A 26,763-nucleotide genomic window follows, 5' to 3' on the forward strand; every position below is an offset into this window, starting at 1 on the left:
CCCGCACGTAATAAATGTATAAATTTTTTCTTTTCAAGCAAAAAAGAAAAGAAAAGAAAAAAGTGCAATAAATGAATGAGATTACATTGCATTTACCTTACACTAATGATGCATGTATAGTATAATGGTGTGTGGTGTATCTGAACTGTAAATGAATGTTTCTCCAACCAATCCCACATTACATTGTTCCTCCTCCTGTATTCTTCATAGACCTGTTCTTCCATGCGTTCCTCAATTCCCATGGCTGACTTATCTCACTATATAACCGAATCTTAGACAGGACCCCTTCTAAAGCAGCAAACGGAAGAGCTAGCTAGTCAGCAATCATGAAGTTCGGGAAAGAATTCACGTCGCAGATGGTGCCCGAGTGGCAAGAAGCATACATGAACTACAACTACCTCAAGGCTGTCCTGAAAGATGTCCTCAACCTCAGGAAGAGGATGCAGACGGTCTCCCCAAAGGCATCGACCCCGCGAGGCTCCGCATTGAAGAGGGGGGTCTCCCTGTACCGAGCCTTCAGCGGGCTAACCAGCAGGCAGAGGAAGAACCCTAACTCCCCCTTGGCAAGGGGAGATGATGAGGAAGTGGTCCTCTTTAACTCTGTCAGGGAGAGCGGGTCGCCGTCGGGGGCGCGTCATCAGACTATGTTCCTGAAGTCCGCTGAGGAAGGAGGCGAGTGCGAGCTCGTTTTCTTCAAAAGGCTCGATGACGAGTTCAACAAAGTCGTCGGGTTCTACCGGAAGAAGGTCCAAGAAGTTGTGGAAGAGGCTGACGAGCTGACCAGGCAGATGAATGCTCTCATCGCTCTCAGGGTTAAGGTCGACAATCCCAATGTTCGGTCTCAGGCTGGTGCCTCCGAGCCTAGACTGGCCCCTTTGGAAATATTGGATCATGTGAAGATTAATGTTGCGGCAGATACTCCGGTTTCAACACTTAAGGGCATCCTCATGATTTCAGACTCAGACTTGTCCTTCAGCAAGGCCGAGCTGAGGAAAGCGGAGGAAAGAATGACGCGGGCATTTGCTGTGTTTTACCGAAAGCTTCGGCTTCTGAAGAGCTACTGGTAATGCAGCCGTTCGTGTGTCCCATAATTCTCATCGTCAATCTCTTCTTCTTCTTCTTCGTACTACGTAGTTTCTAATCCTAGTTTCGAATTTTTGACCTGCACAGCTTCCTGAATCAACTGGCGTTCTCCAAAATCATGAAGAAGTACGACAAGGTATGAACTGTTTGCACTCCGTTGCCTCATATAAATCTTTTTGAGATTTCTCGGTTTCGGTTCCCCTGATTACTGCGGTTCTCAGATCACCTCGAGGAGCGCATCAAAGTCGTACTTGAAGATGGTGGACGGTTCTTATCTCGGAAGCTCCGATGAGGTCATAATCATTGCCTATAAGAGGGTATAAAATGTTTTAAATGCCTATCACTTTGGTACAAAAAGTAAAAATTGTACCAACTGGGCACATATATTTTCAAAACTGTTGCAATCAAATGCAGTCCGTCATCTTCACTTTGACATTGCTTGCTCGACGCTTACGTGGCTTTATCACGTGCAAGTACTAATCCGACGTGGCTTATCACCAAAGCCACCATTCGTACCCCTGCCATCCCTCACGCCTGGCCTGGCTTCGTCCCTGTCCTCCACTTGTTCGTGTAAATCGCGATGTACAAAGAGGATTTAGCTTCGAATCAGTCGTCCTTTGCTTGTGAAAACTCCATGTACGAGTATGTGCTCCAGAGCTACTTGCACTTCATTAGAGGGGACGACGACTCTGTTGAAGCTTTGGATGGTGATTTCATGATGAAGTTGGAGCAGGAGAGGGATAATGTGGTCGAGAAGGAACTCGCCAAGGAGAGCAACAAAACAACCCACAATTGGTTTTTTTTTTTTAATCCATGCTGGCATCTTTTTTCACACCTTCCGACATCTAAGTTTATATCTATGTCACTTCGGATTAGCACTGACACGTCATAAGCCACGTAAGCATCCAACAAACGGCGTCAAAGTGGAGATGACGAAATACACTTTATTGCAACAGTTTTGAAAATTCATGCACCCAATTGTTACAATTTGTACTTTTTGTACCAAACTGTTACACATTTAATACTTCTTGTACCTCGGAGTAATTTACCCCCTATGAGATCACTGATTGTTAAAGTGAACGTAGAGCAAAATGCAGTCAACTATGTTACATTTCCAATCAAATATGTTCAACTAGACCGGTTTCGCCTCGGGACTGGATAAATTTCCCTGATTGTTATACTTTTGCTGTATAAATCCTTTTCTGACATAAGTGCTTAGCCTCGGGATTAATCTGCAGGTTAATGGGCTCATTGAACGAGTGGAAGCCACCTTTATAAAGCACTTCGCAAACGGAAACCGGAGGAAAGGGATGAAAATACTTAGACCGACCACTAAAAGGGAAAAGCACAGAATCACATTCCTTCTCGGTGAGACATTTTAGAGTGAAAAACTTCACGAAAGATGGTTAAGTTCTTTATGATAACCCTCTAATCATTGAATAATAGTCGAAACTTACCGTCACCGTCTTTGCAGGCAGCTTCTTCGGGTGCTGGTTAGCACTTATAGCGGCTATTATAGTGGTAATTCACGCCAGAGATATCTTGAATAGCCCAGGACGTTACCAGTATATGGACAATGTATTTCGCCTGTACAGGTAAGTTCATCTATCCATGGAGTTGGATTTCCGTCACACGAGTCGTGTAAAGTTGTTTATGACTCTAGCTTCTCCCTTCTGCAGCTTGTTTGGTTTCATTGTCCTGCACATGGTCATGTATGCTGGAAACATATACTTCTGGAGGCGTTATCGGATCAATTACTCGTTCATATTTGGCTTCAAGCAAGGTACAGAATTGGGTTATCGAGAAGTCCTCCTCCTCGGTTTTGGACTCGCAATACTAACTCTAGCTGGGGCGCTATCAAATCTTGACATGGAGATGGACCCAAAAACTCAAGAATTCCAAGCTCTCACGGAGATAGTTCCCCTTGCCTTACTCCTTGTATGGATGATTTCAACTCTCATTCCATTTTCTCAGTTCATCGATGAAATTACTTATTGCGAACTTCAAATCTTAGGCGAATGAAATTCGCAAATTCTGTTCCACAGGTTGTAATAATCATCACATTTCTCCCGTTTAACATCATATACCGCTGGAGTCGGTTTTTCCTTATCCGATGCGCCTTTCACTGTATATGTGCTCCTCTATACAAGGTACAGCCATCCTGACAAAGCCTAAAATTGAACATTTTCAGTGGCTTAAACTGAAAGAAGAATGTCTTAAGTTCATCGTTGTGTCTGAACTAGCAGCTCCTTCTTTTCCCTTCTGCAGGTGACCCTTCCCGATTTCTTCTTGGCCGATCAACTCACGAGCCAGGTTGAGTCTCGCATTTGCAGCATCTCCTTGTACCCACAAATTGTTTTTCTAATACAACTTATAGAATGCTTCACTTACATTATGTACGCAAAATTTTTCCAGGTGCAATCCTTCAGAGAGATATCATTCTACATCTGCTACTATGGTTGGGGAGACTTCAGGAAGAGATTGAACAAGTGTGACCAAAGCACAGTACATGAATACTTCTTCTTCACCGTTGCAATTATCCCATTTTGGTTTCGGTCTCTTCAGGTAACTGAATCATACATCAGATTTATTTTATCAGCACATATTAACTGGATCTGCATTAAAAGTCCATGTTAATGACACTAGTCTGGGTGCTGCAGTGCCTACGGAGGCTGATCGAGGAGAGAGACCCGAAGCATGGCTACAATAGTTTAAGGTACCTCTCAACAATAGTAGCTCTCACGATGAGAACTATTTACGAGCGTAAGGAGGGAGTCAATTGGAAAATATGGGCAGCAATAACTTTGGGAGTGGCAACAGTCATGAACACGTACTGGGATATTGTTGAGGACTGGGGACTTCTTCAGAGAAACTCGAAAAACCCATGGTTGAGAGATAAACTTGCGATCCCGAATAGAGGGGTTTACTTCGTAGCTATGGTAAGGAAAAGCCTAAAGAGAAATATGCATTAAACTCAACCATACATGCAAACAATTTGGCATTAATGCCTGTGTTTCTCATGAGACTTGCAGGTTCTGAATGTGATACTGAGACTCGGATGGATGCAAACTGTTTTAGGATTCCGGGAGACTCCTTTCTTGCACAGGACAGCCATAGTTGCAATCTTCGTGAGCTTGGAAATTATCCGACGGGGGATATGGAACTTCTTCCGGTACTGTGACAAGAATACATATCTTTTTGTGATTCACTTCTGTGGATCTTCAAATAGAATCATCAAAGTAAAATTAGCATCTTTTCAGGTTGGAGAATGAGCACTTGAACAATGTCGGGAAGTACCGGGCATTCAAGTCGGTACCCCTCCCTTTTCAACACGATGATGACCAGAGAATATGAAAAGGCGGGCGAGGAGTCAAATTCAGATGATGATCGAGAATGACAGATATAACATTGATGGGTTCTGAATTTCTTGATGATCATTTTTGTTTGCCCCTGATGATTCTTTCCGAGTCTGAATTCTTTTGGTGACTCGAGGTACAATGTAAAATGATTGAAAGGAAAGATGTGCATAGAAGAATTCATTGAATTTCCAGAATTGATTATGTTCCAGTTTGAGGCTGCCCCTTCGATGTTGTAAGCAGATTGACCGGAGTCGCATCACTCCATGTATCATTCTGTCTACTGCAATGATCTTCCTCTTGATGGCACACACTCGGAGCAGGACCTCTGTTATTGGAGAAATATCATATTTTCTGAGTCTCAGAATGATACCGAAAAAGTCGAATTAATAACGATATTTTACAGCATCCATAACTACTTCAATGTTGAATATATTCCGCTCCACACAGCATTTCTATTCATCCCAAGGATTTCTATTTGTCCTTCGCATTTCTCGAAAAATATCAGATTCAAGAAAAAAAAGTGCCACCCTGACGGTGATCCTGTAATCACCAGGAGGGGGTTGCCCCTCATTCCGGTTCAGATGCTGTACGTCCCCCCAGTCATCGCCTTGGCTTTTATCTTATCTGACATGCATTTCCTCTGCCCTGAGTTTACTTCAAAACGCATACCATCAGCTATAGCAAACATCAGAGGCACAAACATGAACAAGAACCTGTCGTAACATCTCGATCTCGGCATCCTTCCCTCCTTAGAGGGACTGTCAAGAGTTTGGGAATTTTGTGTGGTGTGTGGATCTGAAGGTGAATAAACCAACAAGGCTTCAAGCTGAAACCGGGAGTTCTCGAGATGAGATCACAAGACAAGAGATCCTCTGTGCCGTTCTGTCTGGTAAGAGATCCTATGGCGGGAGGGCTCCCTTGCCGTTAAGGTGAATAAATCAAGGAAGGGTAAAAGAGGTAATAATTTAAACTGTTAAAATTTAAATTTTAAAAAATAATAAGTAGAAACAGTTTTTATAATTTATTAATATGCTGATAAAAATCACGTTTTTAACCGTTAAAATCAACCAAACTATATTTTGAAATAGTTTGCGAAGCCATGTTACTTGAGGGGGGAAGCTTGAATATAGTCGTCGTCTATCCGCCCCAGAACCGCTCTACAGCCCATTATGAGACTTTTCCCCCTTTTCTAGATTTCCCGAAGGCTGTCTCTGGGGAAAACATAGCATTCTTCCCTCTTATCTGCTAGAAACTTTTGTGCATCAACGAGCACATGGGTTTGAATCGATTGGCAAAACATCGGGTCGAAAAAGAAACCAACTTCGATGATCATAACGCGTTGAATTGTACGCTGAGATCAACAAACAAGTGGCATTGACCTCATACGACATCACGCGCTCTCAACCTTTCCTTTTATTTCCAAGAAATGATGTGCGAAGAATGTGTGAAATCTGACTTGAGTTAATTGAGAGAAAAGAGAGTGTAAATTTTTTGAAAGTAACGGGGCTCGGAAAGAAAATGTAGGTCTTCGACTTACGTAAGACTTGGGAAACTTGAGGATGATGAAGTCAATAATATTAATAAAATAAGTGAGCTAGGCAACTAGATCAGAAGGGATCATTGATATTAGTAAAAAAGAATATACAGGTCAAGCGTCCTTTTGTTTTATATAATATCATGTGCAGTAATGGCGAGCAAGCTTGGGAAAAAAATCTAACGGCCGTTTGGATTCAGAATTAAAGTTATTTTGATTTTGATTTTAATTTTGATTGTGGAAAATGACAAATGAGATGTGATTATAAATTTGACTTGGGAAACGTGTATTTTTGTTGTGTAGTGTGTTGAGTTAAAGTTAAAGTTAAAATTTTTGAATTGGGAAATGTGTATTTTTGTTATGTAGTGTGTTGAATTAAAGTTAAAGTTAAATTTAAAATTAATAGATTGTGAATCCAAACGTGGCCATTCGGTCTCGAATCAATGGATAACTCGGCATGAAACTTCTCCAATGAAGAGTCTAGGAACCGCGGATTTACTACGAAGAAACCATCATTAAATTTTACTAGCTGCAGGATCTCGTGTCATGTAGCACGTATGGGCCCGATGCATAGTATAGGGATTTTTCACGCGGGGTGGCCATTTCCACCGTCACAACAGTCAATTGATCCAACAGAAGTTAATCTGGAGGGAATAAGTCGTCTTCGGTGACTAGCGGATAGTGAAAAGTCCAAACAAGGGGCTATATAGAAGAACATCATTGTTCCGTACATGCAAGGTACCGAGTCCAGACTGATTATTGACAAAAATTGAATTTACGGACCGTTTAGTTTTTTTTTCTTTTTTAATAATAAAATTATTATTATTTTTTCTTTAATTTTTTTCATTTAATTCAATTTTAATATTAAATTATCTTCAGTATTTATTACTTTTTCATAATTCAATAATACAATCATTACTTTCTCTCAACTATTCATTACTTTTTCACATTTTTTTCTCATAATTCCACAGCACAGTCATTATAAATCATTAAAATCAAAACTCAACTCAATTTAACTCTAAAACCAAACACAACCGTCTTCATCATAAAACGATTTTATTTAATCAACTAATTCTTTTCTATGTAAAGTAAATTGATTTGCTGTATTTAAAATAATAATTTTTTATAAAATAACGAGTTTTTTTATCATTTAATACATATCTTATTATATTAAAAAATAATAAATTTCTCGTCAAACAATAAATTTATTACCATTTAATAAGTTTATTATTATTTTTATTATTGAAAATTATTTTTAATTTAATAATATAATTATTATATTTTTAAAAAAAATCATTTAATTCAATTTTTAATATTAAATTCTTTTAATTATTTATTATTATTTTTACAATTTAATAATGTAATAATTACTTTCTCTCAATTATTTATTATTTTTTTCGCATAAAAAATTACGTAGAATGAATCATTATTCCGTACATGCAAGGTACAGAGTACAGACTGATTACTGACAAAAATTGAATTGTTTCATGTCTTCATAATAAAACGGTTTTATTTAATCATCTAATTGTTTTCTCTGTGTAGAAAGTAAACTGACTTGTAATTAATTGTTATTAAAACCCTAGGAGCCAACTTTCATAGTTCTTGTTACTGTAAAATATCGAATAAGTTCGTACGCAGAACGCGCAACCTCGCAAGCCTCATATCGATCGCTGATGTGGATGTTTGTATGCTGTTAATCTGCTTAATAAATGTGCGGGTATATGTCATGGTGCAGTAAGCTTTGTTTTCCTACGTAGGACCATCGGGTACATAGTGATTTGTCCATGCTCTTATCAGGGCACCTAACCAGCTGTATAAAAGGAAATATATCCGGCGCCTAATAAGAGTAAATTAGTAAATTGGTCCTCGAGAGATTGAGTTTGTCTCAAATACACCTCTACCCATTTTTTATATCGCTTTCACCCTTGACCGCCTAAGTATATATCGGATGTGACCTTCCATTAGCCTCCTTTAAAAAATGGATGAAAAATACAGATGCATCATTATTTTATTATTTCTTATTTCTTTTGTTCTTTCTCATCTCTGCCATTTCTTTATAGATATTTCATTCCTTACTTTTTATACGATTTAAAATAAAGGAAGAGGAATCGATTTGGAAAAAAGAGAGAGAAACACGAGGTTATGTGGAGAGGATCAGCGGGTGGGGCACCTCGCAACCGGCCACCGACCCCGAAGCAACCTCGCCAGAGGCTTACCATGCGTCTGGCAAGGTTGGCAGTTGCCGGTGTTGGTGCCACCTCTGATTTGCCCCCTTTCCTCTCTCTGAATCAAAATCGTTGTGACACCAATATACCAAATATGGTTTCCATGGCCGACTTCTTCCATGAGGAGACCACCAATGGCTTATATTTTCCTGCACAACACCATTCACCCACAGCAAAAAAACCCGAGATGGACCAGGCATCAAATTAAGCCATACGGCTTCCATCGAAGAATTTTCAGATGAATGATCGAAAAACTAGAGCTTAAGTTTCTTCATGATTGTCGCCGTGGGAGCTCGCAATCAGCCACTGCTTCTCCCTCTCCCCGATCCCGATTTGGTCCCTCTAAAAATAATGCATAAACGTTAAAGAGTAAAAAAAATCATAAAATATATTTAAGGTGATTATTTATTGTTTTCCGTCCAATTTTTTATGAAACTTGACGGAAGGACCCATTTAACGTACAAAAAGACCTAGGTAATGTACATTAATGCGATCAAAGGCGAAAGTGATGTAAAAAATGGGTCAAGTTGCATTTGAGGCAAACTCGATCTCTCGAGGGCCAATTTGCTATTTTATTCCGCGTAATAAATGTATAAAATTTTCTTTTCAAGCAAAAAAAAAAAAAACAGCGCAATAAATGAATGAGATTACATTGCATTACCTTATACTAATGATGCATGTATAATATAATGGTGTGTGGTGTATTTGAACTGTAAATGAATGTTTCTTCAAGCTATCCCACATTACATTGTTCCTCCTCCTATATTCTTCCTAGACCTGTTCTTCCATGCGTTCTTCAATTCCCATGGCTGACTGATCTCACTATAAAACCGAATCTCAGACAGAACCCCTTCTACAGCAGCAAACGGAAGAGCTAGCTAGCCAGCAATCATGAAGTTCGGGAAAGAGTTCGCGTCGCAGATGGTGCCCAAGTGGCAAGAAGCATACATGGACTACAGCTACCTCAAGGCTGTCCTGAAAGATGTCCTCAACATCAGGAAGCGGGTGCAGACAGTCTCCCCGAAGGCATCAACCCCGGGAGGCTCCGCATTGAAGAGGGGGGTCTCCCTGCACCGAGCCTTCAGCGGGATAACGAGCAGGCACAGGAGGAACCCCAACTCCCCCTTGGCAAGGGGAGGTGACGAGGAAGTCCTCTTTAACTCTGTCAGGGAGAACGGGTCGTCGTCGGGGGCCCGTAATCAGACTACGTTCCTGATGTCCTCCGAGGAAGGAGGCGAGTGCGAGCTCGTTTTCTTCAGGAGGCTCAATGACGAGTTCAACAAAGTGGTCATGTTATACCGGAAGAAGGTACAAGAAGTTGTGGAAGAGGCCGATGAGCTGACCAGGCAGATGAATGCTCATGTTCGATTTCAGGCCAGGAATCACGCTGGTGTCTCCGAGCTTGAGCTGCCTCAAGATTGCACTGCGAATCTTCTAGGAAGTAAAAAGCAGGGTAAGGAAACACATTCGAACTGTTCTGGATATCTAATGCAAAAAGTTTGTAACAATGAAGTGGATTTCCTTTTTTATAGGAACGGCAACAATGGCTGCTATTCAGGAAGGCGAGATGAGTGGCGAAGAACAAGTCGAGGGTGAAAGTAGAGGAAGTACAGAGAATCCAGTAAATTCCAGAAGATTTAGACCAGCTCCGTTGGAGATATTGGATCAAGTGAAGATTAGTGTTGCGGCAGAAACTCCTGTTTCAACACTTAAGGGCATCCTCATGATTTCAAATTCAGACTAGTCCTTCAGCAGGCAGGGTTGAGGAAATCGGAGGAGAGAATGATGCAGGCATTTGTCGTGTTTTACCAAAAGCTTCGGCTTCTGAAGAGCTACTGGTAATGCAGCCTTTCGTGTCCCATGATTCTCAACGTCAATCTCTTCTTCTTCTTCCTACTACATAGTTTCTAATCTTAGTTTCGTATTTTTGACATGCAAAGCTTCCCGAATCAACTGGCATTCTCCAAAATCATGAAGAAGTACGACAAGGTATGAACTGTTTGCACTCCGTTGCCTGATATATATCTTTTGAGATATCTCGGTTTCGGTTCCCCTGAGTACTGCATTTCTCAGATCGCTTTGAGGAGTGCATCAAAGCCGTACTTGAAGATGGTGGACAGTTCTTACCTCGGAAGCTCCGATGAGGTCATATTCATTGCCTATGAGATCACTGATTGTTATACTTCTGCTGTATAAATCCTTTTCTAATGTGAATACTCTGCCTCTGGATTAATCCGCTGGTTAATAGGCTCATTGAACGAGTGGAAGCCACCTTTATAAAACACTTTGCACATGGACGAAAGGGATGAGGAAACTTAGACCGGCCACTAAAAGGGAAAAGCATAGAATCACATTCCTTCTTGGTGAGATGTTTTAGAGTGAAAACTTCACGAAAGATGATCAAGTTCTTTATGATAACCTTCTAATCATTCGATGATAATCCGAAACTTACCGTCTTTGCAGGCAGCTTTTTTGGGTGCATGTTAGCACTTATAGCGGCTATTGTAGTGGTAATTCACACGAGAGATATCTTCAATGGCTCAGGACGTTTCCAGTACACGGACAAGTATATGGACAGCATATTTCGCCTGTATAGGTAAGTCCGTCTATCCATGGAGTTGGATTTCCGTCACACGAGTCGTAAAGTTGTTTATGACTCTAGCTTCTCCCTTCTGCAGCTTGTATGGTTTCATTGTCCTGCACATGTTCATGTATGCTGGAAACATATACTTCTGGAGGCGTTATCGGATCAATTACTCGTTCATATTTGGCTTCAAGCAAGGTACAGAATTGGGTTATCGAGAAGTCCTCCTCCTCGGTTTTGGACTCGCAATACTAACGCTAGCTGGTGTGCTATCAAATCTTGACATGGAGATGGACCCAAAAACTCAAGAATTCCAAGCTCTCACGGAGATAGATCCCCTTGCCTTACTCCTTGCATGGATGATTTCAACTCTCATTTCATTTTCTCAGTTTAAGCCATCGATAAAATTACTTATTGCGAACTTCAAATCTTAGGTGAGTGAAATTCGGAAATTCTGTTCCACAGGTTGTGATAATCATCACATTTCTCCCTTTCAACATCATATACCGCTCGAGTTGGTTTTTCCTTATCGGATGCGCTTTTCACTGTATATGTGTTCCTCTATACAAGGTACAGTGATCCTGACAAAGCCTGATATTGAACATGTTCAGTGGCTCAATAAGTTCACTGTTGTGTCTGAACTAGCAGTTCCTTCTTTTTCCTTCTGCAGGTGACCCTCCCCGATTTCTTCTTGGTCAATCAACTCACGAGCCAGGTCGAATCTCGTATTTGCAGAATGTCCTTGCACCCTCAAATTGTTTTTCTAATGTAACTTATAGAATGATTGACCTGCATTATGTACGCAAAATTTTTCCAGGTGCAATCCTTCAGAGATATATCATTCTACATCTGCTACTACAGCTGGGGAGACTTCACGAAGTGTGAACATAACAAAGTACATGAATTCTTCTTCTTCACCATCGCAATTATCCCGTTTTGGTACTGCGACAATGATACATACTTTTATCATTCACTTCTGTGGATCTTCAAACAGTATCATCAAAGTAAAATTTGCATCTTTTCAGGTTGGAGAATTAGCACTTTAACAATGTTGGCAAGTACCGGGCTTTCAAGTCAGTACCCCTCCCTTTTCAACACGACAACGACAATGACGTAGATAACATTTGGTGAGTTTTGAATTTCCTGATGATTCTTTTTTTTTTCCTTTCTGTTTCACCTGATGATTCCTTCAGGGTCTGAATTCTTATGTTGGTAACTCGAAGTTCACTGTAAAATAACTGAAATGATGTCTACAGAATAATTCATGAATTTCCACAATTGATATGTTCCAACTGAGGCTGCCCCTTCTTTATCTGCACTACGTAAATACTAAGCAGATCGACTGGAGTTGCAACGCTCCTGTATCACTGTCCACTGCTACACTCTGAGCAGGACCTCTGTTACTGGATAATACCATGTCTTCAGAGTCTCATGTTTGAGATACCCAACAAAGTCTAATTAATAACGATATCTTACAGCATCCAGAACTACATCAAACTCAAATATATTCAAGTCGACACAGCAGAAATCAGAACTGTCGTTTCACTTGCTCTAGAAACAGGATAACAATCTAACAAACTAACCTGAGTGTGCATCTTCATCTTCCGTATCATTCGTGTTTGGCAAAGTTGCAGGGGAGTTAGCAGCTGAGTTTTCAGCTGTGACAGCACCAGTGCTCTCATCGTCCTGCCTGGCATAAAACGACGATAACGACAGAGGGTTGTAAGTAGAGCTTGCTCTCTGTAGACCTCTTATCGCTCTCATTGCAGCAAGAGTGCTTCTGTACACATCCATGGTTTCTTCCCCTAGCGTTGCTGATGGCTCTGTCTGCATATCTGCAGAAGACTGCGAGTTTGATGATTGATTGTCGATGGCCGTGGTGGATTCAATAACTTCTGCTTCAAGCGGGAAGAGGAGTTCGAGATTTGCCTCGCACTCGCGGACCAGTCTAGTGAGAGGTTCGGTCGTGAAGAATGGCTGGTGGAGAGCGAGCTGCGTGAATGGCAAGCGTAACAGGCCTCCCGTTCGTTTGTCGTATTTCTTTAAGATTTTAACGAGGCCTGGTGAGCAGACATATGAGTGTCGCTTTAAAGAACTGCACGTGCGAAGATCGGAGAAACAACGCTACTAGGAAAAATTTTGAAGCCGTCAATCTCATCACACCAAAGAAGTTTGGGGTACCTGCGAAATTCAGGGAGCTGTAGTTCTTGAGGAGCACCATTTCTCCGTGAATAGTGACAAAGTCCTTGCGGATTTCCATCATCTGCTCACTGAACTCGGTTTCTGAGGAGAAAGCTCCATCTTTGTTGCTCTCTTTAGCACGCTCGATCCTCTCCTTCAACTCCTGTTGTAGATGCGATAAATGAAATGGATTAAAACCCGAACGAGAGGTATAACAAACTCGGCAAGACACTCTCCCCGCTCGACACAACAAAAGCACTGAACGAAGAAGTCTTCTCGAGCAGCACAAGAACCAATCAATCATGGAAACTTCTCTCGATTTAAAGGTGCGAGCTTTTCAGGTGAACAATCACCTGCCTAGGATAGGATTGCTGGTTAAACCAACAACAGCTGATGAGCTGACCAAATGAAATCACTCTCTCAAGTCAAAGGAAAGTGATGAACCAACCGAAGAAGGGCAGAATCAAAATTAAAAGTCACCTGGAAACGGATGATGAAGTCCTCCTCCTTGTCGACGTAGAAGTCGTTGAACTTCTCGAGCTCATCATTCAAGATGCCGACGAACCATTCCTGGAGGTCGACGAGGGGCCTGTGATCGGGAGGGTTCCCGTCGGCCCCGTCTTCAATATTAGCGGGATCGCCGGCGAAGGCGGGGTGATGGTCGACTGGTGGTGGAAGGTTCTTGAGGAGCTTCTTGAGGGGCTTGTAGCAGAGGAACTTGTCCCTCCACTCGGGCAGGGTTTCCTCGAGATGGGTCCTGAACTCCTTGCCAAATTTCATAGGACTTCGCTCGGCGATGCTTCCTCGCCTTCAATCAGGGCCGGGTCGAGGTCGATGATGGTGAAGCAATGGAATTTTGATCGATCGGGTGAAGGCCGTCTCAGTGCAATGACAGTGAAGACAACACAGGAGGGAGAAAGAGAAGGTACGGTGGAATATTTGGCAGATTCTGATGAGGACGGGGGAATTGGGAATTGGGAATTTGGAATCTCTCATCAACTGGACGGGAAGTGATGTGATTTTGATATTTGGTGCTTTGAATGGATTGGGATGACATACGACCCAGAGGCCCTTGGAACATTGATCAAATAGTCCCAGGCCAGATGGTCTGATCCGAAGCCGGAACCGATATATATGACTTCCTCGAGCTTGTGGAGGATAGGAATTGATGGACAACAAGATTAGGGTTGGTTTGGAAATGTTTTTACTATTGGAGAGCTCAAACAAAATTATTGAAATACGGACGCTCATTTCAAAATAAATTAAAGTGTCCGAAAGAAATTAATTTAAAATTAATAAAAGTTAAAAAAAATAATTATTAAACAGATTTTATTAACACGTATTAATCTACCCGAGAAAATCACGATGGCAATCGCAATTTCGATCCAAATCGTGATTTCATAAACTTAAAATTATAAAAAAAGATAATTATGAAATTTCTCATCGCACTCCCAGACCAACTATAAGATTGCGAAATTACATTAGATTTTGGTTTATCTATTCGGCAAAAATGGAAGTGATGTTGGGTTTCTCCGGCCACCGGACGCCCTCTCTTAAGAAGTAATGACTCGTTCATGGGTAATACCGTGATTTGCAATCTACTCCGCACGTTTGATTCCGCAGAATATTTCGGTGCATCCTATTTACTTTCGATTCGAAAAGCATCCATAGAAGAACAGTTATCCAATTGGGTGGGCAATGGAATCACATACTTTCTGTATTCAGATAAGCATAGAACATTGCTTTCAGTCCATCCCCTTGTCAGTTTGCAAGCATGATGCCATCGACAAATGCAATTTATATACAGACTGCGCCGTCCGCATGAACTGAATGAATTTGATGGGATAACAACACCAGAGTGACTCACCGCGAACGAACAACTGAAGCTAAAATCGTGCGATCAGCAAAATGAGCAATAGCATCCAGAAGAAGCATTTCATCCTGAAAGAATGTTTATTGCAATCCAAAGGGGAACGCATTCAAAAGAGAATGCCGGTTGAGACAACATAACATTTGGTGATCAAAATACCAATTGAAGCACCAACGATTTACGGAAAACATACTAAAAAGGAAAGCCGAAGAAAAATGGCAGCGCAGTTTCAGGTGATTTGCAGGTGTCCCCTCTCTTATATGGCCTCCAGAGCTTGCAGTATGTCAGCCTTCAGATCTTCGAAGTCCTCCACACCGAAGCTGAACCTCACCAAGTTATCCAGTATCCCGTATTTGGCTCTTTCCCCCTGGCTCAGGTCCCTGTTTCAGCACAATATGCACATCACTTTCCCTCTGTGAAACCATCAAAACCAGATCTCCAACTCTGTGATGTTGACTTTTTCCAAAAGACTTTATGGGAGGCAAGGAAAAAATGGATCAAGATCCTAAGACACTGGCACAACACAAGGTACGGTTGGTGGCCTAGAACTGTTTTCCCCATAATGTAAATGAAATGTATGATTACGACAGGGATGTTTACGCAAGTTACCAGTAAGACATGATTGCAGGTTGATCCACAATGCTCTCACAGCCACCGAAGGATGGAGCAATATACGGAATCTTCAGGGTATCAACAAACTTGGCAGTAGTCCTCAAATCTCCATCAACCTGAGAAAAAAAGAAAAATTGAAGGGGAAGGAAAGATCTTTACCAAGGCTCTTGACAAGAGGGCAGAACTGAACACAGCCCATATATAACATCTAGAAAGTTAAGTCGGGTAAATCACCTCAAAGCTCACAACACCACCAAAGCCGGTCATTTGCTGCTTTGCGATGTGGTGCTCAGGATGACTTGGTAAGCCTGGATAGTAGACACGCTTCACCTGCCAGGAACACCATACAAAGTGTGTGAAGGATGGTCCTTACAAAATTCAATATTAATAATTTAACAAATGAATTCTAGCATAATAAGAAATGGCTATTGATACTATTAACACTCATAACTAACAGGATACTAAGCTCCACTGCATGAAAAATTTAAGTGCAAGCACAAAGATGCTCAAGATTTCCTTCCCCCCCCTCCCCTTTAAGAGCAGATTATGGTAATTATAGCTTCACTGGGGGAAGGGAGGAATGTGAAGTCAAAACAGTCATCATGATGTTGACCCAAGATTCCAAACACGTGACAAGTTACAGAAACTTCTTCTTTAGTTATACCTTTGGATGTGCCTCTAAAATCTCGGCCATCCTCTGCGCGGTTGAATTTTGTTGCTGTACACGAAGGTGCAGCGTCTTCATACCACGGATGATCAGGTATGCAGCATTCTGTTTGCATAAGAGATAGTACACACATCATTATACCCACTATAACCTTACTAATAAATTGTAAATGAAAGAGCAACTAACGTGCTCAATGAACAAAAAGTTGAGAACACCACATATGAAGAAGTACGAATCCTCGTATTCATAAGTGCTAACTAAAACGGATATATAAAAATCATCAGTAATCTTTCATCCTAAACTCAAACTCCCGCACAAATTTTCTAGTCTTTTGTGCACTATCAATGCCCCATTACTGTAACCTTTCACTTTACAGATCCATTGAGTAAGAAATACGCCAACGAGTGCAAGTACATTGATGGCAACATAAAGGAGTCCATAACTAATAACACTTACAGGGTTGAGAGCTCCACCCAAAACATGATGCAAATTACGAATTTCGGAAATCAGTTTCAGTGGGCCACTAACGCAACCAGCAAGTACCTGGAAAAGGGATTCACATCATGTCAGTCCTTAATCACAGAAGGCATTGGGAAAATTCAACAGCCCAGAGAATCAAAGGAAAAAGGTAAAAGAATATAGGCCTACATACATCATTATGTCCCCCAATGAATTTTGTAGCAGAGTGAAGAACCAAATCTGCACCGATGGCCAAAGCTTTTTGGTTTAAAGGAGTTGCAAAAGTTCCATCTATGCATACCAGTGCTCCCTTCTTATGGCAGAGGTCTGAAACCAACTTAATATCGACGCATCTGAGGAAGGGATTGGTAGGAGACTCTGTGAAGAAAAGAGACACCTGCAAGGAATGATAACCACACAAGATCCCGTTATGGCCTGTTGTTTCAATGAGAGTGAAAGAAACAAAATCTACAAAATCGCAGACCTTATGTTCCTCAAGTGCAGATTCCAGGCCTTTCATATCTGCAGGATCAATGACAGTGGCCTGCATTTGTCACAGTAATTTAATTAGACCTCCATATGCACCCTTGCCACCAGAAACCAGTAGCATGAGTTGCCAAATGCATTTTACACTGAAATGAGCAATCTGGTTAATGCTAGGTGCAACCTCAAAATTTTAGACATCATTTCTGTTTCCCAAAGAAGATCAACTTATGATGGAATTCTCTTTCTGCCAAACACGGCAAAAGAAAACATAAAAGAAGATTACAGCCTCAAGAAGTGGGTGCATAGAGCAACAAAAGCTTTACCGTGATCCCCATCTTGGGAAGAATTGTCTCGATGAAGATCCTAGTTTTACGGTAGCAATCTGTGGTGGTCACAATGTGCCCTCCAGCTGGAACGAGTGCCATTAACATAACCGTACTAGCACACATTCCAGAGGCCATTATCAGGGTTGATTCAGCCCCCTCCAGCGCACTGTATCACCAAAGCAAAGGATTTTTCAGTTAATAATGCAATCACCCAGAGGCTCGGACAATTACACAAGGTATCAGAAACAACAGAAAGAAGAGGAAGAAACCTGATTTTCTCCTCCGCAACCACAGTTGTGGGGTTCCCATATCGGCCATACTCGAAGCTTGCCCGGCGTTTTTCCTTACAATGACAGTACAGAGACAATCGTCCTTAGATGCAAAAAACGCGGGTGATCATATTCAATGGCTCCAGGATCTACAAGTAGAAGACTCGTACCTTGAAATCAATTAACTCAGCAGTTTTCTTGAAGAAATAGGCAGAAGTGTTAACGACAGGCGTCGTAATTGCATCGGTAACTATGCCGCGACCTAATCTCTCACCTATGGAAGAACGGAACAAAGCAAAACAAATCAATCACCAAATAGTTGCAGACAACACCATACTAAGAAATGAATATGACGAATCGCATTTTGAGGAAGCGTACCAGCATGAATAGCGAGACTCCCGTCGGAGCTCAGAAATGACGCTTCCTTCAAATCCAAATCCTTCAACTGTACATCCTGACTACTCTCAAACTCATCAACGACCAGGACCTCCGCACCGGCCTGGAGCTCCTCGACCGGAGCAACCGGCGCCGAGGCCGCTGCTGCTGCGGCGGCGTCGACGGCAATCGCCGCCGCCGGGGGGACTCCAGCTGCGGCGGGATTGTTGGACCAAGAAGCAGCCACCACCTGCGCGACACCGATATTGCTGCAGTTCCTCCGGGCCTTGGTGCTCAGCTGGCGCACGAAGTTCGGAGGGAACCTGAAGATGAGAGAAGACAGACCGTGAAACGACGCACCGGCGCGGACCGAGCTGGCTCGGGTGGCGAATCGCCCCGGACCCGCCTTCTCCGACCTCGCGGAGCTCGAGAAGTCGGGATCCGACCGGCACTCGAAGGAGGAGGCGTAGATCTTGGGAAACGAAGTCGCCGAGACAGCCATTGGAGCTCGATGCGGCGGCGTTTCGGTAGTTTACGGGTCTCCGTTCCCCCTGTGATTCCTCAGCCGAAATGAAAATGAAATACGGGGGGTGGAGAGGGCTGCTGTATTTAACGCCGCCGACGAGGTATTCGGGGACAGATCTCCTTTTTGCACCTCCAGCTTTCTAATCTGTCCATTTGGTCCCCAGACTTCTATGTCCATACAATATTATACCTTCAACTTTGAAGAAGGATCGGCCGTAGTTTTGGGCATCATACCTTTTGTCTTGAGAGTTGAGACTCTTGACCGCTGTGATAGGCGTAGGCTGTGGACGAATCGAGGCAAGGAGTACTAGTATGGATACCATTTTTGCAATGCAAAAGATAAATACTAATGCACCGTAATTTTTTTTGTTTACATTTTAGAAATATATACATCATTTTTTATTTAATAATTAATTTGAATTACTATCATCACCGACCATCTAATGCATCATAAATTTATTTGTTTTCTTCAAGTGAGCTTCTTTACCTTTATCTTTTTCTTTCTTCTCTTGTAAATAAGATGAAAATTTGAAATTCTTTCTTCTACTAGAAAAGAAAGATATGAATTTCCATCACCAAATGAGCTAAAAAATGTCACTCGTATAATACAATTAGTAGCTCCGATGTGGATTCGCACCATGCCATACTTAATTCATAAAAGTAGGAAAAATGCACTTCATGTTAGTCCCCATCGCTCGAGCACAAAGCTTTATGGTCAGTTATTGAGGTGTTTAAGAGCACGTAACACATGATGATAAGTAAGAAAAGATTGCATGTTACCATGTGAGTGTGAGTATTGAGAGTTATTATCTCATATTTGAAAATAAATAAGAAACTGATGACTTTATAGGATAATTGAGTTTATCATCCTATTAGCTAGAATTTTTATATTTTTTATATTTGGAGGTGGTCTAGATCATTTATAGACTCACTAGCTATTTACAATATGTAACTATTACAATCGCAAATAAAGATTACTTAAATGATGAAATATGATTCGACGAACAATCAAAAAGAGACACAATGCAAAATTTTCTAGAAAAAAAATCACAATTATTTTCCCTATAGCCCAAATTTGGTAGGTGAAACTATGATTTTATAATTTATAATGTTATAGCTTGATAAGAGGGGAAAAAAAAAGTAAAGTTTGTCCAATGGTCCAAGTTCATTGAAAGCTAAATCCTGAATTGATATCGTATAAACTTTTGGGGAGCAAAGTTGATATATCGTAAATATTGGGCGTCATACAACCGATTTTGCAGCGATTAGACCCTTTGATTTGTCCGCTTCGCTGTTTGTCGCGTAGAAGATATTAACCGTGGTTAATAGATAAACTCAAACCTCGACCAAGGGTTAACTTTGGGAGAGTGGCCAAGTGGCTATGTAGTCAACAGGTGCTGACGTGGCGGACTGCGGCTGGTCGGCCATTTTATTTGTGAAAGATCGGTCAGGGGGGTCAACACTGATGGGCCGATTCACTTGCCAAGCACATTCTGTTTTGCACAATTCGGATACGATTTGTATCCAAAAGTGAAACGTCTCTATTAATTCAAGTCGATCGTGACGAGTGTTACATTTATCGAACGCTCTTAAGTCGGTAGGCGCTTTAAGAGATCATCGGCATGCCTCGGGATGTATGAAAAGAAATAATTGTTTAGATGTTGCGATTGATTTAAATCATATGCTTCTCAATCTCAATAGTTAACATAGATGGAGTCATAACATAGTCATATTAAAATATATTCCGCGTCGACGAGAGCTGCCCGTGCTTTTTCCTTCCAATTCCAAGGAGGAATCTATGGATTTTATATGCCAGTCGTCATCTCATTGTGTGTCACTTTGATTAATTAACGAATATTCATGTCCTAGTGGCAAATAACGGGACAGAGAAAAACATTGTCGTTAATTTGTAATATTATCCTAAACTTTACGCGGTTAAGCTAGACAAACAGACCACTTCGATGTTCACACTGTTACGAGTTACATTCAGTCTGCGTACGTAATTCTATTAGCCGAATAAGTCGCTTTTATTTATTCATTCATTTACTAGTTGGATTTAGTGTCATAATTAAGCACGCGAGGCGGCTAATGTGATGTCGATGTGATTTTACTTTAATCATAGTGGAGTGATTTTACTTTAATCATAGTGGAGCCCATAGTGTGACCTATTTCACGAAAATGTTTTACATTATTCCTTGTGGAGGCATGAACGATTGATTAATCACGAGTGTTTAAACTTTCATTGTGCCACTGCAGTGAATATGGATTATTTATATATAAAAAAATGGAAATTAAATCCTCAACTTGACTCTTTGTTTGTATATATTGGATGGACATCATTTAAACGTGATTCTCTAATGAATAATGCGCTACTTCAATTGATAAATCGCTTTGGTTTTGTAATCTAATTGTAAAATTTTAACTATAATTTTAACTCTACTCACCACACAACAAAAATCAACTCTTTCAATTCAAAAAAGATGAACCCCATATATAAACCCACGTACAATTTCATTATACTCAATTTAATTTTTAATATTAAATTCTCTCAACTATTCGTTAATTTTATAATTTGATAACACAATCATCACTTTCTCTTAACTATTTATTATTTTTTCTCATAATTCAACAACACAATCATTATAATCCAATTAAATCAAAATACAACTCTACTTGACTTTAAAATCAAATACATTATTAAATTTATGAAAAGAGATTATTCTAATGATCTGGCTACTGCCATTTGCCATGGGCCATGTGAAACCATTGAAAAGGCACACTCAACTACAGTAATTTGTCCTAGAAAAGATCAAAGGCAAGGGGCTAACCCAGTTTCTTTCTCATTTCAAATATGAACTAGATTCAAGTTCGAATTTTACTCAGATATATATAAGCGAGAAAATGAACATATCAAAATTATTTGATTTACGAAACAACTAATATCCGACAAAGTTAAGATATATTTGTGAATTGAAATTTCTTTTCTTTTTTTTCCTTTTCTTTTTTTTTTTTGCATGAATGGTTTAATTTTATTTAATATTTTTTATGTAATAATTGTCATAATTTGATATAGGCCTACATGTAACTCCGAGTAAACGCACATAATTTAATTTGATAAGAAAACTTTTTGTTTTCCAAAAATTTGTTTAATGGATATTCATGAATAAAAAAGTTATTTACTTTTCAAGGAATCTCTTAATATTTACTTTCAATTTTCAATGAAAAATTCAATGATAGGACTGTTTCCACCTCTTCAATGACCAATCTACCCCATTTATTGTTCATCTTACCAAAATGTCTGTAATACCATATTAATTGCTTAAACTAATATAGATAGAATTCTTAAACCATTCTTTCCCATTCATTTATTAATCAATGCTTACAATCAAGATTTTTAGAATCGTGATTCTACCTAGAATCGGTCGAGATTTGTAGAATCGTGAATCATAAAATTCTACCTGTAATTAAAAAAAACACATATTTATATATAGAGAGCATACTTTCCTGAACAAAAGAAATCAATCCTTATTCGTTCAAATAAAGGTCACAAACCAACAAATCAACAATAAGTCATAAAATGATAAAAACACAAAATTTTGATAGGTTCGGTAATAATTCTTCTAATAACTTAGGATCTTTATCTGCCACGGATATTGGAGCATGATTAATATTTCGGTGTCAACTTCACCTGTTCTGGACTCTTCAAGGATAAACCCATTTGCCTAGTCAGTTATGTGTGCTTTTTAACTGCTTTCTCCGTATTTGTGTATATCAGGATGCCAGGCAGAGGCCTTATGCAAAGACACTGCTCTCGCATCCTTGGATACATAATTGCAGGCGTGCTCTTCAGTCTTCTCTTCGCCATAGTGGAACTCTAAGGTAATTTTATCTAAGTTAGCTTGTTGTCATTTGATTGTGTATATGCTGGCACATACTTTTTTTTAGGGAGTATCTATATAGACCTTCATATCACTTAATTTTATTCATGCATTTGATTTACAAGCATGTGCTGCCTATTGTGAACCTTATAAAGATGTTGTTACACTGTGTAGTTATAATTTTTTGTTTATACATATTCAACAACTCTTTAATATTAATGCATGAGATATGAGAAATATAATTCATGTTTTGGTCAATTCAGAATAGACTTGGGAAACTTCATTTTTTCTCGTCCTTCACCAAAATCTATCTTATAATGGTTTAATCACAAGAAAGGTTTTTTTCCTCAGACATATACAGGAATATATTCCAATTGATTCAGATCAAGCAGAGGCAGAGCAAGCAAGTTGAAGCAATTGAGCTGTTTTAGCCGAAGCTTGGGAGGTTGAAGCTCGGGCAGATCAACTCTACCTGGTCTGGTTGAAGCTCGAACAATCGAACCTCAAACGGTCGAAGCTCAGAACAGCGGAAGAAAGCACGGAAGTCGGAACTCGGAACTGCGAAGTTTCAAGCTCGTTGGAGACTCGAAACAACCGAGCAAGAAGAAATTGGCACTGGTAGAACAAGAAGAAGTGTCAAACATGAAGAAATTGCTGAAGCTCGAACCGTTGGAGACTTGGAGGTCCACTGGATTAGGGCAAAGAACTGTCGGGGAAAAAGGGGGAGCGTCGGAGAAGAAAGGGAAAAAGAGGGAAAAAGAGGGAAAAAAAAGAGAGAGCTGCCGGGCTCAGGGCCAATGGGCTGGGCTTCGGCCCGATCTGGCTTGGCCTTCGCTTGAGGGCTCGAATCAGGCCTGGGCTTCACCCGAGTCTGGGTCGAATCTGGAATGGCAGAATCGGCCCGATTTCACGATTCATGGCCCAATTCACCTGCGATTCCACAGTTTTCGACTCAGCCCACTGTATCGGAATCGCACAACCCCCCGTGAATCATAGAATCGTACGATTCTACAATTCGAATCACTATTCTGAAAACCATGCTTACAATTTATTTCTATTTCAATATTTTTTAGTCTATTTATCCCAAATATCCACTATTTAGTTATTACAATAGGTTTTGGCTCTTTCCTCGAAAGATCCAAACTTGAGTGTCAAAGGGATCTCAGGAAAAAAAAGCTTGAGCTCCAGCTGACTTTTGTTTTTGTGGTTCAGGGCCATTATCGCAATGACACGATACACTATGATGGTGAGGAAACCAAGGAGTGACTTGCAGATCAAGAAGGAAAAGAGTTTCAACCCTATCTAAATTTTGAGAAAAATCGTGATGGAAGAGAGATTATTACCTGGATTCATTTTTCGCATCACATAAGAAGAGCCTCTTAGCTCGAGCCTACATGGGGGCACATTAACCCCATTGGATAACCACACACCCCCTCCCCCCGGTGCAGGCCCGGGAAACTCGAGGAGCCTCCGCTAGGTCGGGAGGCTCAATGGGCATCCCTAGGGTCGCGACGACCAACAAGCCCCCGTGGGCTCAGGAGGCTAGCCTCTCGACGGTCGGTGGGACTGACAAGCCTCTCGCATGCTCGGGAAGTTCGATGAGCTCCTACCTTGATTTCAACAAGCAAGTCTTCCTAAGTATTCTAGAATGGCACTAGTCCGACTTCGTAGGCCTCGGCCCCAAACAGTGACTTAACAACTCAAAGAAGATCAAGTATATTCCTTTGTACTCTCATATATATAAGGGTAAATTGCACCGGTGGTCCAAAATATTTTACAAATGTTTCATAATGGTCCAAAAAGTTTTTTTTCGCTACATGATGGTACAAAATGTTTCAAAGTTGTTTCATGATGGTACAAACCGTCAATTGGCCCTGACGCTGTTAACATTTTGCTGACGTGGCGCGTCCTATGTGTCACTTTTGTTACGTGGAACCAATCATAATACGCCACGTCATTTAAGACAAAATAAAATTTTAAAAAGTCCAAAAAATACAAAAAATAATTTAAAAAATACAAAAAAGAGTAAAAATTTTGAAAAAAAATAAAACAATATTTTAAAATTTTGAAAATTTTTAAAAATATATATTTTTAAAATAATAAAAAAAAAAAAAAGAGTAAAAATTTAGAAAAAAATAAAAAAAATTAATATATTAATTTTTTTTAATAATTTTTTAAAAATTTTAAATTTAATATTAAAATTATTTTAAATTTTAAATTATTTTTAAAAGTTTTAAAAATTTTAAATTATTTTTAAAAGTTTTAAAATTTTAAAATTTTTAGAATTATTTAAAATTTTTCGGCCACGTCAGCGTCGGCTTGACGGCGTCAAGCTCGAGTTGACGGTTTGTACCATCATGAAACAACTTTGAAACATTTTGTACCATCATGTAGCGAAAAAAACTTTTTGGACCATCATGAAACATTTATAAAACATTTTGGACAACCAGTGTAATTTACCTTATATATAAATATCAACCTCATATATACGGATTGGGTAAGTTTACTGTTCATGACAATGACAATAGCTATTGGCTCTCTTTCCTAGAAAGACCCTAGCTTGAGGGTCGGCGGGGGCCCCAACTGACTCTTGTTTCTGTGGTTTAGGGCTATCACCGTAGTAACACGATACACTAGAGTGGTGAGGAAACCAAGAAGTGACATGCAAATGAAGAAGGACAAGAGTCTCAAATCCAATCCAAGTTTCGAGTAAGTTTGGGGCGGGAGAGAGATTCCAACCTCGGATTCTTTTTGCAAGTGGTGCCTTTTTAGGAAACCGTATGGACTGGGCCCAAAGCAAACAAATATCTCTTGGGGAGCATCTCCGTGGCACGGGTCTTAGGCTGCATCCCCGGCTCGATTTTATAATTTTACTTTTTCTATATCTTCTTTTGAGTGTCACCCTCCCCTTTTGTTTGATAAGTTGAGTTTCGGCCCCTTAAATCAAACTCTTAAATCTGTTCTTGTGTTCATGATACCAAAGAAAAGTCGGAGTTGTGGTTTCTTTGAGCCGTATAGTGACAGAAATTTGTACGGAGATTTCCATGCAATCCGCCATTAACATGCAATACAGGAAACCTTTAACACTCCAGTACAGATTAAAGGTACGAATCCGTTAAGAACATAGAGACCGTAGGAAACACAATTACCACTCATGGAATTATCACATATCGAGCACATAGACAGGCATGCATATACCCGTGTACACGTGGGGTTGTTGCAACTGTGGGCTAGACTCAGCGTTGTCGAGATAGGGCCACAGCGGAAAGCAGGATGAGCAGGATGAAGAGGGCGACGCCTCCAAATGATCCAATGAGGGAGCCGGAGATGCGCTCACAGAAGGAGTTGAACTGCTGGCATATAGAGAACCAGTTCGTCCTCGTGTTTCCTTTGTGAGCCAGGTACACGATCGCAGCCGATGCCGAGGCTCCAGCAGTCAGCAGCGCCAGCATGGACTTCAAATAGTAATTAATCAGTCATAGGCAAGTTAATGCAAAATATATAATTCTCAGTGGAACCTAAACATATAAATGGTGGCTTTGGCGCAAACTATTAGTGAAATGCTTTTATGTTTACCGTGTCTAAGATGATTAGAATGATTCTGCTGTTCTGCGCACGACTCCTCATAATGTGGAATATGGAGATGGGAAGGGAGAGGATAAGGTAGCCGCTCACGACGGCATTGGCAATCACAAAAAATCTGTCCATAAACAAATTAAAATCACGCGTCGAGATGTTAAAAAGTAGTAAATTCTCGTTAATGAGTATGCTAAGAATTCGCATGATTCTCGCACTCACATGAGCGTGGGGAGATCGTCATACTCGGCCCTGAACCTGATGAACTGAGTAAAGAAGGGAAGCGTCTCATTGGTTGTCCCCATGGCAATGGCGCTCCCGAGGGTGCACACGAATGCAATGATCCTCAGGATGAAGTCGAGGATCGATATCCCACGGTTGTTCCCCCGGGAGGCAGCCTTGGAGCTATCTCCCAGCTCGACAGCAGCACCTTCCTTCATGTTTGTACTGTGTGTATATTTCTTGCAGATAGATAGTATGCGAACTGAAGAACTTTAAATTTTTTCTAACGGTTTGAAAGCTTTGTATTGCCAAAGAAATGTGGCATTGCGTGGGTTTATATATGCATGTAAAGTGGACACAAGAGAGTGTAGCAGGTAAACATTTAGGCTCTTCTAGTTCATACATAAGCCCCACTTCGTTACCCTCATTGTTCACGTCCCTCGACTCATCAATTTGACCAAAAATAGGCATGTCGTTGGTGCGGCTAATCTTCGTAGACTGGATTAATTACAATGTAGGGACATTAATGACG

General features: G+C 40.5%; 5 protein-coding genes across 6 annotated transcripts; 2 read left to right on the plus strand and 3 right to left on the minus strand.

Moving 5' to 3' along the window:
* The first annotated feature begins 145 nt into the window (after positions 1-145).
* LOC116207491 (phosphate transporter PHO1 homolog 9-like) lies at positions 146-5,209 on the plus strand. 2 transcript variants are annotated; one of them, XM_031540450.1, is made up of 12 exons: positions 146-1,063; positions 1,171-1,219; positions 1,305-1,400; positions 2,322-2,451; positions 2,558-2,678; positions 2,763-3,021; positions 3,129-3,233; positions 3,352-3,396; positions 3,499-3,648; positions 3,744-4,022; positions 4,116-4,255; positions 4,344-5,209. In XM_031540450.1, exons 1-12 carry the CDS (start codon positions 327-329, stop codon positions 4,435-4,437), a joined length of 2,205 nt encoding a protein of 734 aa, XP_031396310.1. In that variant the 5' UTR covers positions 146-326; the 3' UTR covers positions 4,438-5,209. The 2 variants fall into 2 exon arrangements, with proteins under 2 accessions (XP_031396310.1, XP_031396311.1); XM_031540451.1 differs by having other exon boundaries at positions 1,305-1,376; positions 4,344-5,208.
* Positions 5,210-9,092: 3,883 nt separating this feature from the next.
* LOC116207788 (phosphate transporter PHO1 homolog 3-like) lies at positions 9,093-11,219 on the plus strand. Its single transcript, XM_031540883.1, has 7 exons — positions 9,093-9,642; positions 9,734-9,822; positions 9,941-10,039; positions 10,119-10,190; positions 10,275-10,377; positions 10,665-10,797; positions 10,880-11,219. Exons 1-7 carry the CDS (start codon positions 9,093-9,095, stop codon positions 11,217-11,219), a joined length of 1,386 nt encoding a protein of 461 aa, XP_031396743.1.
* Positions 11,220-11,992: 773 nt separating this feature from the next.
* LOC116207493 (SPX domain-containing protein 4) lies at positions 11,993-14,097 on the minus strand. Its single transcript, XM_031540453.1, has 3 exons — positions 13,447-14,097; positions 12,967-13,129; positions 11,993-12,845 (listed from the first exon to the last, which is right to left on the minus strand). The coding sequence occupies exons 1-3, from the start codon at positions 13,744-13,746 to the stop codon at positions 12,364-12,366; spliced, it is 945 nt and encodes a 314-aa protein (XP_031396313.1). The 5' UTR covers positions 13,747-14,097; the 3' UTR covers positions 11,993-12,363.
* A 769-nt stretch (positions 14,098-14,866) lies between these two features.
* Positions 14,867-18,617, minus strand: LOC116207492 (cystathionine gamma-synthase 1, chloroplastic). The gene is made up of 11 exons (XM_031540452.1): positions 18,034-18,617; positions 17,826-17,929; positions 17,656-17,729; positions 17,384-17,552; positions 17,059-17,118; positions 16,768-16,971; positions 16,572-16,658; positions 16,113-16,220; positions 15,683-15,778; positions 15,446-15,564; positions 14,867-15,216 (listed from the first exon to the last, which is right to left on the minus strand). Exons 1-11 carry the CDS (start codon positions 18,530-18,532, stop codon positions 15,093-15,095), a joined length of 1,644 nt encoding a protein of 547 aa, XP_031396312.1. The 5' UTR covers positions 18,533-18,617; the 3' UTR covers positions 14,867-15,092.
* Positions 18,618-25,439: 6,822 nt separating this feature from the next.
* LOC116207426 (casparian strip membrane protein 1) lies at positions 25,440-26,542 on the minus strand. The gene is made up of 3 exons (XM_031540353.1): positions 26,232-26,542; positions 26,010-26,133; positions 25,440-25,888 (listed from the first exon to the last, which is right to left on the minus strand). The coding sequence occupies exons 1-3, from the start codon at positions 26,447-26,449 to the stop codon at positions 25,670-25,672; spliced, it is 561 nt and encodes a 186-aa protein (XP_031396213.1). The 5' UTR covers positions 26,450-26,542; the 3' UTR covers positions 25,440-25,669.
* Positions 26,543-26,763: the final 221 nt, after the last annotated feature.

The sequence above is a fragment of the Punica granatum genome, chromosome 5 (assembly GCF_007655135.1).
Source record: "Punica granatum isolate Tunisia-2019 chromosome 5, ASM765513v2, whole genome shotgun sequence".
Classification (NCBI taxonomy): domain Eukaryota; kingdom Viridiplantae; phylum Streptophyta; class Magnoliopsida; order Myrtales; family Lythraceae; genus Punica; species Punica granatum.

What these genes read in the sequence shown, in the direction of transcription:
- LOC116207492 (XM_031540452.1), bottom strand. Translation starts at nt 18,532, where the DNA reads ATGGCTGTCTCGGCGACTTCGTTTCCCAAGATCTACGCCTCCTCCTTC. An exon ending in GTTGCGGAGGAGAAAATCAG is followed by an intron (nt 17,553 to 17,655) that starts GTTTCTTCCTCT and finishes TTGGTGATACAG; the next exon opens with TGCGCTGGAGGGGGCTGAAT. An exon ending in GTGGTGTTGTGAGCTTTGAG is followed by an intron (nt 15,565 to 15,682) that starts GTGATTTACCCG and finishes TTTTTTTCTCAG; the next exon opens with GTTGATGGAGATTTGAGGAC.
- LOC116207493 (XM_031540453.1), bottom strand. Translation starts at nt 13,746, where the DNA reads ATGAAATTTGGCAAGGAGTTCAGGACCCATCTCGAGGAAACCCTGCCC. An exon ending in ACTTCATCATCCGTTTCCAG is followed by an intron (nt 13,130 to 13,446) that starts GTGACTTTTAAT and finishes CATCTACAACAG; the next exon opens with GAGTTGAAGGAGAGGATCGA. An exon ending in CAGCTCCCTGAATTTCGCAG is followed by an intron (nt 12,846 to 12,966) that starts GTACCCCAAACT and finishes TCTGCTCACCAG; the next exon opens with GCCTCGTTAAAATCTTAAAG.
- LOC116207426 (XM_031540353.1), bottom strand. Translation starts at nt 26,449, where the DNA reads ATGAAGGAAGGTGCTGCTGTCGAGCTGGGAGATAGCTCCAAGGCTGCC. An exon ending in GACGATCTCCCCACGCTCAT is followed by an intron (nt 26,134 to 26,231) that starts GTGAGTGCGAGA and finishes GTTTATGGACAG; the next exon opens with ATTTTTTGTGATTGCCAATG. An exon ending in TTCTAATCATCTTAGACACG is followed by an intron (nt 25,889 to 26,009) that starts GTAAACATAAAA and finishes TACTATTTGAAG; the next exon opens with TCCATGCTGGCGCTGCTGAC.
- LOC116207788 (XM_031540883.1), top strand. Translation starts at nt 9,093, where the DNA reads ATGAAGTTCGGGAAAGAGTTCGCGTCGCAGATGGTGCCCAAGTGGCAA. An exon ending in CACTGCGAATCTTCTAGGAA is followed by an intron (nt 9,643 to 9,733) that starts GTAAAAAGCAGG and finishes CCTTTTTTATAG; the next exon opens with GAACGGCAACAATGGCTGCT. An exon ending in TGCCTATGAGATCACTGATT is followed by an intron (nt 10,378 to 10,664) that starts GTTATACTTCTG and finishes CCGTCTTTGCAG; the next exon opens with GCAGCTTTTTTGGGTGCATG.
- LOC116207491 (XM_031540450.1), top strand. Translation starts at nt 327, where the DNA reads ATGAAGTTCGGGAAAGAATTCACGTCGCAGATGGTGCCCGAGTGGCAA. An exon ending in TATGTGCTCCTCTATACAAG is followed by an intron (nt 3,234 to 3,351) that starts GTACAGCCATCC and finishes TCCCTTCTGCAG; the next exon opens with GTGACCCTTCCCGATTTCTT. An exon ending in GGGTTTACTTCGTAGCTATG is followed by an intron (nt 4,023 to 4,115) that starts GTAAGGAAAAGC and finishes TGAGACTTGCAG; the next exon opens with GTTCTGAATGTGATACTGAG.